This window comes from Xenopus laevis, chromosome 4L (assembly GCF_017654675.1).
Source record: "Xenopus laevis strain J_2021 chromosome 4L, Xenopus_laevis_v10.1, whole genome shotgun sequence".
Lineage (NCBI taxonomy): Eukaryota > Metazoa > Chordata > Amphibia > Anura > Pipidae > Xenopus > Xenopus laevis.
Genome location: NC_054377.1, coordinates 66,310,434 through 66,325,760, shown reverse-complemented (window position 1 = coordinate 66,325,760; position 15,327 = coordinate 66,310,434). Strand labels below are relative to the sequence as shown.

Genomic DNA, 15,327 nt, shown 5'->3' with positions numbered 1-15,327 from the left:
GATTTGTGCTAATATATATGATTTGTAACTTATTGCTTTGACTAACATGCTCTTTAGCAGACCTCCAATAGGTAGTACTGAGGTTCAAGTTCAAATGTGGAGGGGCGGGGTTTCGTGTATTTGTACTGTGTATTACGCTGATGTTGCTCACACTTGATAAAGAGCTGTTAATACATAAGAGAAGATGGAGCTCCTCTAAACTCCTGCACTTCTGATCATTTAGGCAGTTGTTCCAAACAACCATGCATGTGTAAAAGCCCTAACAGTAGACTTACAGAGCAATAGCTTTTTTTGCTGCCAGGGTCAGTGACCCCCTTCTGAACACTGGAAAAAAGGCAGAACAAGGAGAAATAAAGGCAAATGTTTTGGCCACACCCATTTTTGGAGCCACGCAACCGTAATTATCATGTCTATTTTACCAAATTTGACAGGTTTTGAAAGTTTGAACAAATTTCTGTGGTTTTTCTGTATTATTACAGTTTTGCTAATGAAGGTGAATTGCACTTTAAGCTGCAAGTCAGTTTCCCCAAGAGACCTGTTTATCTTAAATTGTTATAAAATTATCCAAATTCTTGGCTCTCTGCCAAACTTTTTCTGGCTGTTCAGTGCAGGAGATCAGAAAGAAAGTCAGGACATTTCAGTAACAACCAAGACTGTGGGTTAAGCTGTCAATATCGGGACTGTCACGCGAAAAACAGGACGGTTGGGAGGTATGGAATAGGATGATATGGGTTAGCAGATTGCACATGGGTAGAACTATACGGTGTGCTTCTGTGCGTTCCAACGCGACAAGAGGAAACGCAAGCGTCACGACGGATGCGCCAAATCTAATGTAAGTAATACAAATGTCGCACGTAGAAGCTGACTGCATCCAACATGACTGTCGGATGAAGATGCAACATGCAGCTTTTGCCAGGCCCAGATTTGTGGAAAGGCCACTAAGGCCCAGGCCTAGGAAGGCAGGATTTTAAGGGGCGGCATGCTGCCCAACCACACCCACATTGGTTCAAAAACACTGGGGATGAGCAGGAGATACAATACATTTTTAAATTTCTTGTGCGCCAATCCCCATTGCTCCTGTCCCAATAATAAAAAATAAAGGGGAGGGGACAGGGGCGACAAACAGCAGTGGCCTTAGGGGCGCCCGTTATGTAACTCCGGCCCTGGCATTCACATCCAACAGTCGTGTAGTAGCGCACTGTGTTCTAGCCTAATACTGCACCAGTATTCATAAAGGTTCCACTGAGTTGAAAATGAGCCAACAGGAAGCTCCTGCCTAGAACCTGTTAGTGGGTGTGTCCTATTACCAAGTCCTTAGTTGCTTTAATAAAGCCCACATGAAGATGTATTGAGGTTTGCTCTTGCATATGAGAAAAATGCCACCCAAGAGGAACAGAAAGCGGTTAGGTACTCGGGCTGAAGGAAGTGGAGACTCTGGGGTTGGGATGTGTGAAAGGAATGATGCAGTGCAGGAGCAGAAGAAAGAGAAGATCAGACTGTTCATGCAGGACTTTGTGCAACAAGGTATGTATAAAGGTCTAAAATGTCTTACTATCTAAACTGTCTTACTTATAGTTCTCTGTCTAGTTCCATTCATTTAGCCCCCCTTGGCCTTAACTTTAAAGTCCAGAACTATAACTTAGCTGAGTGTTGTTAACACTTGTCAGGGGCAGGTGTGACTTTGCACATGTTCCAACTTTCTCCTATTAAGAGGGAGAATAATCAGATATAGAAAAGCGGAGATGGTGTTGCATCATAATACATTTCTATTTACAAGCTTTACATGCCCTTCTGGCATTACCTTACCTCCATGTCTGGGAATGTAGAAGTGTTTGTGTATCTATCATTTGCTTCATCTGCTTCCAAACATGGGTAACTACCACTTATTTGTCAGACTTAAAGGGGTTGTTCACCTTTAATTTAACTTTTATATGATGTAGAGAGTGAAATTCTGAGATCATTTGCAATTGGTTGTCATTTTTATTTATTTTTCAGCTTTTTATTTAGCAGCTTTCCAGTTTTAGTAATCTAGTTGGTAGAGTCCAAATGACCCTAGTAACATGCATTGATTTGTGTATGCGACTGGAATATGATTAGGAGAGGGCATGAACAGAAAGAGGAGTAATAAAAAGTTGCAATAACCATGAATTTGCTTTTTAGATGGGGTCAGTGACCCCATTTGAAAGCTGGAGGGACTCAGAAGAAGAAAGCATATAACATATAACAAGCATATAAAGCATATAACAAAAAGAAATGAAGACCAACTTAAAAGTTCCTTCAAATTCGCCATTTTATAATATACTAAAAGTTAACTTAAAGGTGGACCACCCTTTAAGTGACTTCTACCCACAAACCTGCCAGTCATATTTCATATTTGCAAAATTGAATTCCATGTGTGTTGATTTTATAGGTTTAGTATACACCTGTGGGGAAAATGTAGTCTGCCTTTAAAGGTCCTTTTTTAAAAGCAAATTTAGTCCATCAGCAATGTTCCTTTTTGGCTATGTGCGCCAAAATATTCTTTAGTATGCAGTTTTTTAAAAACTGTGTGCTCAGGTCAGAATTAATACAAAATGTGTTTTCACACGGTTCTCTGTGCGCACCACAATTTGTTGTAAGTGCACACCTTAAACAGAACATTGTCCCCTCAGTGTTACCACTCTTACTATGCCATGTCTTTGAAAAATCAACACCTATAAAATACTCGCTGCATAGCTGATAATAGCAAGATGCAGTCTGAACTGCATTATAATAAGTCATATGCTATGTAACTGAACTAATCATCCATCCGTGTATTTTTAAAGTGATTAGTTATAAGGGCATGATGCAGTACTGGTCCTCCTTAAAGCCTTTGGGAGAGGGTGATCTAATTTGTGTAGTAATCAGGATAGACGTCTCCTCTTCCCTATAAATAAACAGCAGTTCTAATGTTTACGTATTGCAGGGATGATAAATAATCACGCCCTAGAGAACAACTGTGCAAGTTGGTGCTCTCACGCACGTGCACGAATCGGTGCTCACGCAGCCACAGAAGTGCAAGAAGACTGGGAAATGGCACGCACAGTTTGGGAGAGAGGAGACCAGACATGGGGTAGATGACAGTAGGTGCCTACTCTTCCTACCCCAAGTTCCAGCCCTGAGGCATAGGGGAAGATTTACTAAAGGGCCATCGTTAGTGAAAATTCACAAGAAATCCCATTCGCAGGGACATCTAGAATTTACTAACAGACGTAGAGGAAGGGGGGAGGGATTTTGCGCCAACTAGGTTTCCTTCCCCTTTAAAGTTTTTTGTGTTAACATTTTTTCCCCCAAACATTTGAGGGGCGTGCCAGATTAGTCATGTCTAGGGCATTAGAGGATCTATCTATTTTTTTTTTGTCTTCAGGCATTTGCTCCAACATCTCTAATAAAAAAAATATATAAGACCTCTATGTACCTGCCCTATTCAAATTGTGTAAGAGTACTAACAAAGTTTCGCTCTAGTGAAAGATCGGTATGAAATGCTTGTGCTGAAGAATGAACACTAGCAAAACTTTGCCAGCATTCGGATGCTGAGAAGCAACTTTGCATTTTAGTGAATTGGCGTAGTGGTAGTGAATTTACAGCTGGTGGAGTATTCGCTGACAAAAAAATCGCCCTTTAGTGAATTTGCCCCATAGTATCTCAGGTCGAATTTTCATGTACATTTTTAAATACGAGATGGTGACTATGCTGCAGTTCCTAGGTCTGAAGGCCCTCATATGCATTATTTATTCAGGGCCATAGCCTGCACTAGTGTAGCACATTTATGTTCCTTTACAGTGCTTCATTTACCTGTTCAAGGCAGGAAGTTGTAGTTGTAGTTTAGCAATACTATATGAATGTGTACAGGGCCACGTCTGGTGCAATATTTCCTATGCATGTGCAGTCTCCTATTCCCAGTATACTGAGAACTACATTGGCTGGACAATTTGTGGTGATTTTCTTTTTATGAAAGTATTCCACAGCAGCGACGGGCCAGGTCTGTCATTTGCATCTGTGCGCAACGGTGCACAACCGAGGACGCGTGTGTAACCCAGAACACGCGCGCGTAATTGTGCGTAACCGAGGACGCACGCGCGTAATTGTGCGTAACCGAGGACGCACGCGCGTAATTGTGCGTAACCGAGGACGCACGCGCGTAACCGTGCGCAACCGAGGACGCACGTGCGTAATTGTGCGTAACCGTGCGCAACCGAGGACGCACGTGCGTAATTGTGCGTAACCGTGCGCAGCAGAGTGCGCGCGTGTGTGATCGTGCGCAAAGCACTTCGACTTCACAGAGTCTAGGTAACAGTTGCCGGACTAGGGGTAGGCTGCATGTCAGGTAAGTGCCTGACTCGTTCCCCTTGTGCCTAACCCTAGTTCCGGCCCTGTTCCACAGCCGGGGGATGGTGTTTGACTAGAGCTGCAGCAATCTGAGCACCCCATGTACCGTTAAACTTTATTGCTGCCCATTATTGCATTATTGAGTGCCAAAATCTGCTGTTCACCATTGATGTCCCACAATGATTTTAGCAGCCAGTACTACTCTATCAGAAGGTAGCAGGAGTGATTAGCACTGGCTTATGGATGTGGTAAAGCTGTGAAGTGCTTATATCACCTCACATTTCCTCCTTCATACTGCACAGATCCTCCAGTTTTGAATCAATGCTTCTGAGCTTGACTTGGCAGTCTCAAAGTCTTTCCTAAATATACAATCTGTGCCAAATCGATGTTAATAGTGCATTACATTAAAATGGAGAGAGAACCCTTTCATTTTTGTTACTTTTCCTTTATAGTCATCTGAAACTATAAATGATGACTACTCTGGTGACCAGAAATTACTATTCAGTATATTCCTTTATTTTACATTTTTATCTCATTATAATTAAGATTTTATAACCTAGTCTTGCCCTTTCAAATAAATTTCTTCCTAATATTAACTCTGCTCCAAAATCACACATTATACTAGGATACAGCTACAATGAATATAAACTTAAAAAAAGCCCAGTATGTCGGAACTTGTTAACTTTTCTTCATTTTGTGCTTACACCAGTAGCCACAATGGATCTCTACTAGCCTAAACCTTTCAGTTACCGAATCCTTGTATTTTACAAATACAGATTCCAACAACTAACAAATCCGTTATCCATACATGTTCAAAATGAAAACAAATTGTAAGCAGCCTCTCTTGTACAACTTGTTATCAGGTGTTTCCTGACTAGTTGGCACGAGTGGGAGGAGGTTCCTGTAGACTCCCGTGGATGAGAGGAACTGCTCTATAGTACTAAAAGAGGAGTTACATCTTGGGTGGAAGATCTTGCAGTAGGCCTAGTCTTGTAAACACTTGCTGTAGGGGTAGGGTAGCTGAGCAGTTCATGACTACAACAAGAAGAGTGGTACGGTTGGGTCCCTGCAAGAATAGGGATGTGATTTTGCCGGGCTTGTAAACCAGCTTGATCACAGCTGGTTTGAGTAATGGCTAGACAAACTGTCTGCTATAAATGGGTAGTTAAGCCACTTTTGATGGGATTATTAGCAGTATGGATAGGTTAACACAACTAAAATATCTTCACCGTACTTACCTTACACCACATAGGTTACATAAAATGAACCCTGCAATCGTGCAAGAATGCCCCAGGTGCCAATACTCCCCAGCTGATTTTTTCCACCTAGTTTGGAGCTGTCCTAGGGCACAACGCTTCTGGGGGAAATCTGGCAAGGGCCCAAAGGTTACAACTTGAGAGAATATGATTGATAAAGCTATTCCGCTATACAAGCTTACATACATGAGGAGAGGTTGTCCACAAAAGTTTAAAAAAATATATATATAATTTACCTACACATAACTTCTAGCATAATGGCAATAAAAATATATATACAGGCAAACTCCTAGCATTAGGATGGCATGGTAAGGAAGGATATTCAGCAATTATATGCATAACCGAGATTGATGACACCGTAATGTTTGTTGTTTTATATTTTCTTTTAATGTTTATTTTGTATTCAACTTACTGTACAACTAGCAATTAACAACCTGTGTTTACAATGTATCCATATGTACAATAAGATGCAATAAAAGAACTGTTTAAAAAAAAATGGGTAGGTACTGGGTAGGTTGTGGCTGAAGCTGGGCACCTGTAGAAATTATATGATCATGTGTATGCCTGTGAGTGGAGTATTGTCAGGTGAACAATGGTGTTTGTGTGTTGGGGTGAAAAAGTAGGCCAACCTTTATGTAATTATTCTGTTTTTAAAGGGATCCTGTCATCGGAAAACATGTTTTTTTCAAAACGCATCAGTTAATAGTGCTGCTCCAGCAGAATTCTGCACTGATATGTGCCTGCACTTTAGGAGAGAAATGCTTTCTGGCAGGCTGCTGTTTTTCCTTCTCAATGTAACTGAATGTGTCTCAGTGGGACATGGGTTTTTACTATTGAGTGTTGTTCTTAGATCTACCAGGCAGCTGTTATCTTGTGTTAGGGAGCTGTTATCTGGTTACCTTCCCATAGTTCTTTTGTTTGGCTGCTGGGGGGGGGGGAAAGGGAGGGGGTGATATCACTCCAACTTTCAGTACAGCAGTAAAGAGTGATTGATGTTTATCAGAGCACAAGTCACATGACTTGGGGCTGCTGGGAAATTGACAATATGTCTAGCCCCATGTCAGATTTCAAAATTGAATATAAAAAAATCTGTTTGCTCTTTTGAGAAATGGATTTCAGTGCAGAATACTGCTGGGGCAGCACTATTAACTTTCATTTTGAAAATTTTTTTTTTCCCATGACAGTATCCCTTTAACTAAACTAGTGACAATACATCTGTCTAGAAGACAACTGGGGTAATGGAACAAGCTGGCAAATCTGTCTGTGCATTTAGAAGGTATACAAAACAACATAATCATAAAACATTCCAGAACTAAAGTTTATGTCCTCATTGCTCCAGTTCTTCTTCTTCACTCTCTACATTTCCCCAATATATTTTATTAAATATTTAATTATATTTTTTGTGCCTGTATTTAAGAAAGCCTACCAGACATCAACACCACAGATATAACTAGCTATTTAACAGCGTGTTGTATCTTTAATAAGACATTTTTGTTTTGTGTTTAACAGCTTGACTGTTCCGTTGATGAATTATCGGAGCCAAAACTAGTCAGGAAAAGCAGTAAGAAGGGTAGGTATGAATAAAAGGTCATTTAGAAAAACTGTATATGTTGAGAGATTTAAAACCTTTGTTTTTCCTATTCCAGTTAAGGTCACCACAAACGTAGAATATCAGGATGATGTGAGAACAAAAGTGATGACGACCACAGCAAAGAACAGGACTGTACAAAAGGTATCCTACAAGAACAGCTTGTGGCTACTGTTGCTGTGCTAGCAGTTATTTACGTGTTGAAATTATCTGACAGCGCAAATATACAAGGTGTAATGCATTCAAACACACAATTAGTATGAAACCTTACCAAAGCTGCAATACTCAACACAACAAGTAACCCTTTTGCTAGACTAACTACTCATGCTAGAGCAATCATAGCCTTTCTCCAGCTAAACCTTCTAGTCATCTAAAATAGATGCAAGGTAACTTTTGGTGTGGGAGCAAGCCCTTTCTCCACAATATCTGATACCTTGATCCAGAGTTATTCCTGCATGCAGCCGGTATTGCACTTTATTATATGATCCTGTATGTCAGTGCTGTCCAACTTCTGTGGTTACCGAGGGCCAAAATTTTACTGGCCTATGTGGTGGAGGGCCGATAATAGAAGTCAGTGTTGGCCACTCCCCCTTTTAAACCACACCCACTGTAAACCACACTCATGTTATCACAAGAACTTTTAAGATCATATCCACATTAACGGTGGTAGCACACCAAAAAACCAAATGGTTGGTGCTCACTGCAGGGAAATCCCTCATCACTCATATGTGAAAAATTGAAGTCATGTTAAAACATACACTTAAATCCATATGCCTCATCCTCCCCTGTGGATAATACAACAACCCCCCAACACATGATTAAACACCTTAGGGCCCTTAACAACAATTTCCAAACCCCCAAGAACAAACTCCTAACAGGCTTACATTCCCACAGGTAGCGTAGGGCACACCCAAGCAGCACTGGGCAAGCAGAGAATGGCACACACAGGCAGCACTGGGCAAGCAGAGAATGGAACACCCAAGCAGCACTGAGTAAGTACATTTTACATATGGTAAACAGACACAGCATGTGGGGGGCCACAGAAGGGGGGTCATGCGGGATGCCAGTTGGACAGCCCTGCTGTATGTGGTTGGCATTAGGAGAATATGAATCTTTTAAGTAACTTTCCAAGTTACCTGAATTGCTTAAAACCTGTCGATCTTGGTTATTATGAGAGGGAAATGTATTATGGATAATATATAGGTGGGACTACAAAAAAATGGAAAAATTTAAAGAGGTTGTTCACCTTCCAAACACTTTTTTTAGTTCAATTGTTTTCACTTTCACCAGAAATAAAGACACTTTTTTCAATTACTTGCCTCTGGCGTTTAAGTCTGGCAACTCAGTAATTCAGGTGCAGTTTCTAAACGGTTACAATTTTGCAACATTTAGGAGCAGATTTATCAAAGGTCGAGGTGGATTTTCAAAAATTTCAAATTTCAAGCTATTTTTTATGTACATGTACATCGACTAGGGAATAGTCCAAATTGATTTGAAAAAAATTCAAAAATGTTAAATTTATTATGTACTGTCTCTTTAAAAATCCGACTTCGACCATTCGCCATCTAAAACCTTCGGAATTGCTGTTTTAACCTATGGGGGACCTCCTAGTACTTACGTGGTGTCAATTGGTGGACTTTGAAAAGTCGAAGATTTTTTTGAGAAAAAGGTTGAATCGTTTAAATGCGTCATTCCTTCTATTCAAATTCGGCCGAATACGGACCTATTCGACCAAAAAAAACTTTGACTTAATTTCAGTTGGTCTTTTTGAATTCAAAATTCGACCCTTGATAAATATGCCCCTTAGTTGATACATTTCTCAGCAGCATCTCTGGAGTATTAGTAACCGTATCCATTCTAACAGCTGCCTGTAATAAAACCCAGAGAATCTGCTCAGCAGGGACAAAGATAAGAAATGTATCAACTTAGATTTATCAAAGGTCAAGGTGAATTTTCGAATGAAAAAAATTTGAATTTCGATCTAATTTTTTTGTGTACTTCGACTAGTGAATAGTCCAAATTCAATTCAAATTTGAAAATAAGAATATCGAAATTTATCATGTACTGTCTCTAAAAATTGCCCCTCCGAAAAAAATTTCTGCGGACGCCCATGTGCTGTACAGTATTTGATGTTACTGTGGTAAGGAGCAAAAGACATTCTAGATCTGATCCGTGCGCAACCTAAAATATATATGGCTTTTGGTTACTGCAAGGTAAAAGTCCCAAATGTTTTCTGACATCTGTACCCCCAGACAGTGTCACGTCATAATCCTACTCTTGGTCTGTGATCCCCAACCAGTGGCTCGTGAGCAACATGTTACTCCCCAACCCCTTGGATGTTGCTCCCAGTGGCCTCAAAGCAGGTGCTTGGTTTTGAATTCCAGGCTTAGAAGCAAGTTTTAGTTGTATAAAAACCAGATGTACTGCCAAACAGAATCTCCAGTCCATATAGACTGTGTAGTAGACTGCAAATGTAACTTATTAATTGAAAATATCTGCCCTGAATTTCCACTGTGTGAATCAACTTGCTCACATTATAATAATGCGTTTTGGCTTCTAAAAGTTTGTTCTGCTTTTGGAGTCGGTAGCATACATTTTTTTATATGATTTTATTAATTTTTTTTTGCCCCACTGATATTTGTATTTGCAAATATTACTTTGCAACCTTCAATAGCACAGGAAGGGTAAAGTTTAAAAACGTTAATAAAAAAAATAAAGACCATGTTGATGCTGGAATATGGCCGGGTATCGTCTGTAGAATTGATGCTAGAACTTTCCAATAGCTAAATGGTTTAACTTCTGTGTATACCAATGTCTGTCTGTTTAAAGCACCCCATTTCCACAAAATTAGTTATTTACTATGAATTTATTTTAGGTGCCAAAAAGCAAATCTATGCTTTCACTTACTGGTAAAAACAGCAAGAAAACTACCACTCTAACCAGGTATTTATGACTTGCACGAGACATCCTTTAGACAGACTAGCAGTGGTGTTTGCCTATAACTGTGTTTTAAAATCAAATAACACTGCCAGGTACTACATCTCTGGCACAGTAGTGTTGTATCCATGTACAGTATTTGCCCTTAAAGGAATTGTTCAGTATAAAAATATAAACTGTGCAAGATAAAAATGATTTTAAGTTAGGCAAAAATGTAATGTATAAAGGCTGAAGTGACTGGATGTCTGTTTTGCAATGTGGCTGCTTTACAACAACCATAGACCCTCAGGCTCCAGTAAGAGCAGCTCCATCTCAACCTTGCAGTAGTCTCCTACACAATTTATAAACCAAATGCTATGACTAAAATAATAATGCATTTATTGTGCTTCTAGGTCTGTATCTTCCACTCCTATAGACTAAGCTTCTAAAAACTTATTTTTGCCCAATTCATCCAGCAAACCAGCCCAGCGGTCATCCAGGTAAACACCATCTAGATATGGATTGTGTATTGCATGGTCCTGTTATGGTACCATCATAAGGCTGCACACCTCTGGCAAAATCCTAGCATCAGCCTTAAATACCTGTACTATGTACACAAGCACCCCTTCACTTCTGCATATTTCACCAGTTCCAAATAGGTAAAGTCAAATCCATTTCAGCTTTCCTCACCCAACCCCAGTGACGGGCCAGGTCTGTCAGTTACCCCAGGCAACCCAGCTGGTTGTCAGTTACCCCAGGCAACTTAGGTCCACGCCCCAGCTGTGCGCAAGGGCGCACAACCAAGGACTCGCGTGCGTAACTGTGCGCAACAGAGGACGCACGTGCGTTATCGAGGACGCGCGTGCGTAATTGTGCGCAGCCGAGTGCGCGCGTGTTTGGTAGTGCGCAAAGCGCTTCGCACTGCAAAGCATTTTTGTGGTAACACTTGTCGGACTAGGCTGCAGATAAGTTTCTTACCCTATTGTTGTCGAGTATTTGAATACACAGTAGACAAGTGAGTGTAATTATAGGGAAGCAAGTAATACCCAGGGCTTCCTCCTTCCTGTGGAACCGCAGGATCTGACTGCACTAATGACTTCCTTATTTCACTTGGCTCCCTGGAACTCCCCTCTCCCTTCCTTTTTGTTTTTTAACAACACAGTGGCTGATGGATTCACAGGGAAAATTCAGTTGCAGACCTTCTGTAAGAAATACAACCACAGTTCCAAATTTATTTATAAATGAGTTCTGAATAGTCTGTAAATAATATCCTTATACACAGTGCTTAGTGATGTAATTTCTCACTGAAACGTGTGTGTATGCTTTTATTTGGTCATGTAACTCCTGGTGAAATAGAACATCCTTATTTCACAATAGGGGCTAAAATAAATACACACTCTGCATATAAACTAATCTCATTCTCTGGGAGACAAGGGGTTAATGCACAAAGCTGGTCTGTGTGTAGGTATTTAAATACAGTAAAGGATCATTATGTAATGAACTGCTTGTAAGTCTCTTAGGGAAAAAATGGCGCTTTGGCTGAAGCTGGCCATAGACTCAAAGATCCGCTTGTTTGGTGACATCGCCAAACGAGCGGATCTTTCCCCGATATGCCACTAACGGCATGGCTATATCGGGGGTAATTCCAACGTTCGGCCATATGGCCGAACAATCGAATTACGATACGCCAAGGGGCTCCGACGGGTCAGTCGGTTAAAAATCAAACCTTCCCGATCGATATCGTGGCCAGATATCGATCGGGAAGACCCGTCGGAAGCCCCCATACACGGGCAGATAAGCTGTCAAATTGGTGTATGGCCACCTTAAGAGTTGGCACATAAAATAAAATCATTTAGAACAGCAGAAACAAATGGGTTGTACAAGGTCCTTTTCTAGGTCAGTTATAATGGTGAATAGGAGGGGCCAAAAGAGTAATTAGCCATAGGTACTTGGGAGCATTAAAGGAGAAGGAAAGGCTAAAACTAAGTAAGCTTTATCAGAAAGGTCTATATAAATACATCAGTAAACCCTCAAAGTAATGCTGCTCTGAGTCCACTGTCGAAAGAAGCACTGCATTTCTTTCCTTCTATTTTGTACACATGGGCTTCTGTATCAGACTTCCTGTTTTCAGCTTAAACCTCCAGGGTTTGAGCATGCTCAGTTTGCTCCTCTCTCCCTACTGTAATCTGAGCCCAGAGCTATGAGTGAGCAGGGAGAGACTCAGGCAGGAAGTGATGTCACGCCAAGCTAATATGGCAGCTGCTATCCTAAACAAACAGAGAGAGCTTCTAAAGCTGCATACTCAGTATGGTAAAGCATTCTGCAGAATAAATATAGTGTTATAGCTTGCGCTATTGTGGTAATATACTGCTTCAGTAGCTTTCCTTCTCCTTTAAGAATTGGGGGCTAGGCCCCAATGGCCTTTCACTATCTCTCCCCCCCCCCCAGTTGAATCTGCCTGCTTTTTATGAATTCACAATTCAGTATTTGTATGTCCTGCTAGACCCTTGTTTGAAAATAGTGTTTATTTTCTTTTACTTTGCCAGGACAGCAATAACTCCACTATCTCGTTCTGCCCGGAGCGATGTTATTTTCACCTTTGGAGACAATGCGTTTTTGGATGAAGATGTCCCTTTTGTCAAGATACCACTGGCTGATGGGCAGGTAAAACCTACACATAAACAATGGGGGATTTTTCCTTTCCCTAGAATGGAGTAGCCTTATCCTGGCACTGAAGGGTCTGGTTCATGGACCTTGAGTCAGATAGCTGTGGGCTTCTTTGGTTAGATATCGAGGTATAGTTTTCAGGGGTGACACAGGCATGATGGCTAAACTATGGAGACGTATAGAACTCACAATTTTCCTAACATTTCAGTTCTGCTGGCAAGCTATGAAACGGGTTATTAGCAACTGTATAACCGGTCCATTATCTCTTCATAGAAGCAGGCTATGAGCATTGGACATTAATTGTTTGGTTCTTGTGGCAGTTGTTTGATGGGCTTTATAAAGGTAGAAATAGAGCAGACAGGTTTGCTTTGTCCCTGGGGGCCAATTTCTCCATGATCCTGGCAATTATACCTAAATCTAGGTAAGCCTACGGTCATCTGTCCCAGAACACACACAAGCTCCTACAGGATAAAGCAAATGCAGTTTCCATTCAGTCTCCTGGAAGTATGTAACTATGACCTTGCTTTCCTGCCCCAAACCCCTCCAAAGGTGATAGAATTATGAATTAAATAGTGACTTTGGGTCGGACATTTATCAAGAGTCGAATTTTGAATTCATGAGTTTTTTTTTTTTTTTTTTAAAGCTCCCATACATTCAAAATTAGACGAATTGAAATCTATTGAAATCAAATGTTTCCAACTGTGACGAAATTAAAATGACCCAAAAACTTCATTCAAGTTTTGTCTCTGAAAAAAAACTTAAATGCAAACCTCGCCAAATTGATCCCTGGACCTCGCCCGTTGACTTAAACAGCAATTTGGCAGGTTTTAGGTGGCGAATAGTCGAAGGGCCAGAGTATGATAAATCTCAAAAATCAAATTTTATAAAAAAAACTTAAATTAGACTAGGGAGTGATCCAAATTTCATTCTACAGTTTTGACCATGAAAAAAATTTGAAATTCTACTCTTAAAGGAGAAGGAAAGGTTAAAAGTAAGTAAGCTTTATCAGAAAGGTCTATATAAATACACCAGTAAATCCTCAAAGTAATACTGCTGTGAGTTCTCTGTCAAAAGAAACAGCATTTCTTTCCCTCTATTGTGTACACATGGGCTTCTGTATCAGACTTCATTCTTTCAGCTTAAACCTACTTGCCCCGGGCGTGAGTTTGCCCCCCCCCCATCCCTTCTCTGCTGTAATCTGAGCCCAGAGCTATAAGTGAGCAGGAATTGATGTCACATCGAGCTAATACTGCAGCTGCTATACTAAACAAACAGAGCTTCTAGAGCTTTTTACTCAGGTATGGTAAAACATTCTACAGAATAAATGTAGGATTCTAGCTTGTGCTATTGCAGCTAATCTATTGGCAATAAAATGCCTCCGTAGCTTTACTTCTCTTCTAATAAATCTGCCCCTAAATGGGCCATTGGAATGCCGGTGCAATTCAGCCATTGATGGTAACCGCCCATTCTATTTTTGTGTGTGTTCAGACTGTGTTTTCAGCTGGAGATGATTTGGACAATCTAAACATGCAGTTACTAAGAGGAGATACAGTGCAGCACATTCACAACCTGGTGGTAAGAAAGAAGTCAATTACTCTTTGTTCCGTTGTGTGTTTTGCTGGTTTCAGCCAGAAAGAGGAGACTTCTCCAACTTCTATACCCAGGAGAATTCATACAGACATATTTGCATTGTTCTCAGAATATCCAACTAGTTATAAAGGGGACAGGGAACTTGTGTTTACTCATCCATACGTAATAGTTTCCTTAGTAAATGTCTTTTAACTGTGTAATATTACTCAGTGAGTCCACTTGCCCAACTGTAATTCATTTCAGGGCCAGCTAACCAACATATGTGCCAAAGCTTCCAATCAGCAGCATGGGAATCCCCTCTGACTCTGAACGAAGAATCTTTGACTCAATCCACAAATTCTGCAAAGTATTAATATCTACTTTTTATCTGTAATGGTTTGTGTACTAATAAAAACACACTTTGATTTGGTCTCCATCCTTGCGATACTTATAACCTGTAGGGATGCACCGAATCCAGGATTCGGTTCGGGATTCGGCCTTTTTCAGCAGGATTCCTTGTGCCTGGCCGAATCAAATCGAAATCCTAATTTGCATATGTAAATTAGGGGTGGGTAGGGAAATCGCGTGACTTTTCGTCACAAATGAAGATTTTTTTCCAGTTTTTCCTTCACTGCCCCTAATTTGCATATGCAAACTAGGATTCGGTTCGGTATTCGGACAAATCTTTCACCAAGGATTCGGCCGAATCCCAAATATTGATTTCGGTGCATCCCTAATAACCTGCAAAACAATTGTGGTGTCCAAACTGTGCAAGGATAACGATGGAAATGTGGTGCTGTTCTTTTATCCCCATCTTCTATTCTAGTAGCGGGGGATGTCCATTTATAGAACTGAAAGGTAATAGGATGTTGGTTATCTAAAGGGTGGGTCAATTGTATTTGCTTACAGAATCTTATTGTACTAAAAGAAGAAATATTGTGCTAATCTCCTAGGATTATGTGTTCCTTCCTCTAATTGTTAAGA

General features: G+C 40.6%; 1 protein-coding gene across 1 annotated transcript; it reads left to right on the top strand.

Moving 5' to 3' along the window:
• The first annotated feature begins 1,245 nt into the window (after positions 1-1,245).
• On the top strand, positions 1,246-14,768 carry LOC108714131 (borealin-2). Its single transcript, XM_018258047.2, has 7 exons — positions 1,246-1,524; positions 7,113-7,173; positions 7,250-7,335; positions 10,067-10,134; positions 12,654-12,771; positions 14,263-14,349; positions 14,608-14,768. The coding sequence occupies exons 1-7, from the start codon at positions 1,459-1,461 to the stop codon at positions 14,665-14,667; spliced, it is 546 nt and encodes a 181-aa protein (XP_018113536.1). The 5' UTR covers positions 1,246-1,458; the 3' UTR covers positions 14,668-14,768.
• The last annotated feature ends 559 nt before the right edge of the window (positions 14,769-15,327 follow it).

Bases quoted from the DNA above. Each gene is read 5' to 3' on its own strand.
- LOC108714131 (XM_018258047.2), top strand. From the start codon at position 1,459: ATGATGCAGTGCAGGAGCAGAAGAAAGAGAAGATCAGACTGTTCATGC. The intron at 7,174-7,249 runs GTAGGTATGAAT...TTCCTATTCCAG, and splicing joins CAGGAAAAGCAGTAAGAAGG to TTAAGGTCACCACAAACGTA. The intron at 12,772-14,262 runs GTAAAACCTACA...GTGTGTGTTCAG, and splicing joins TACCACTGGCTGATGGGCAG to ACTGTGTTTTCAGCTGGAGA.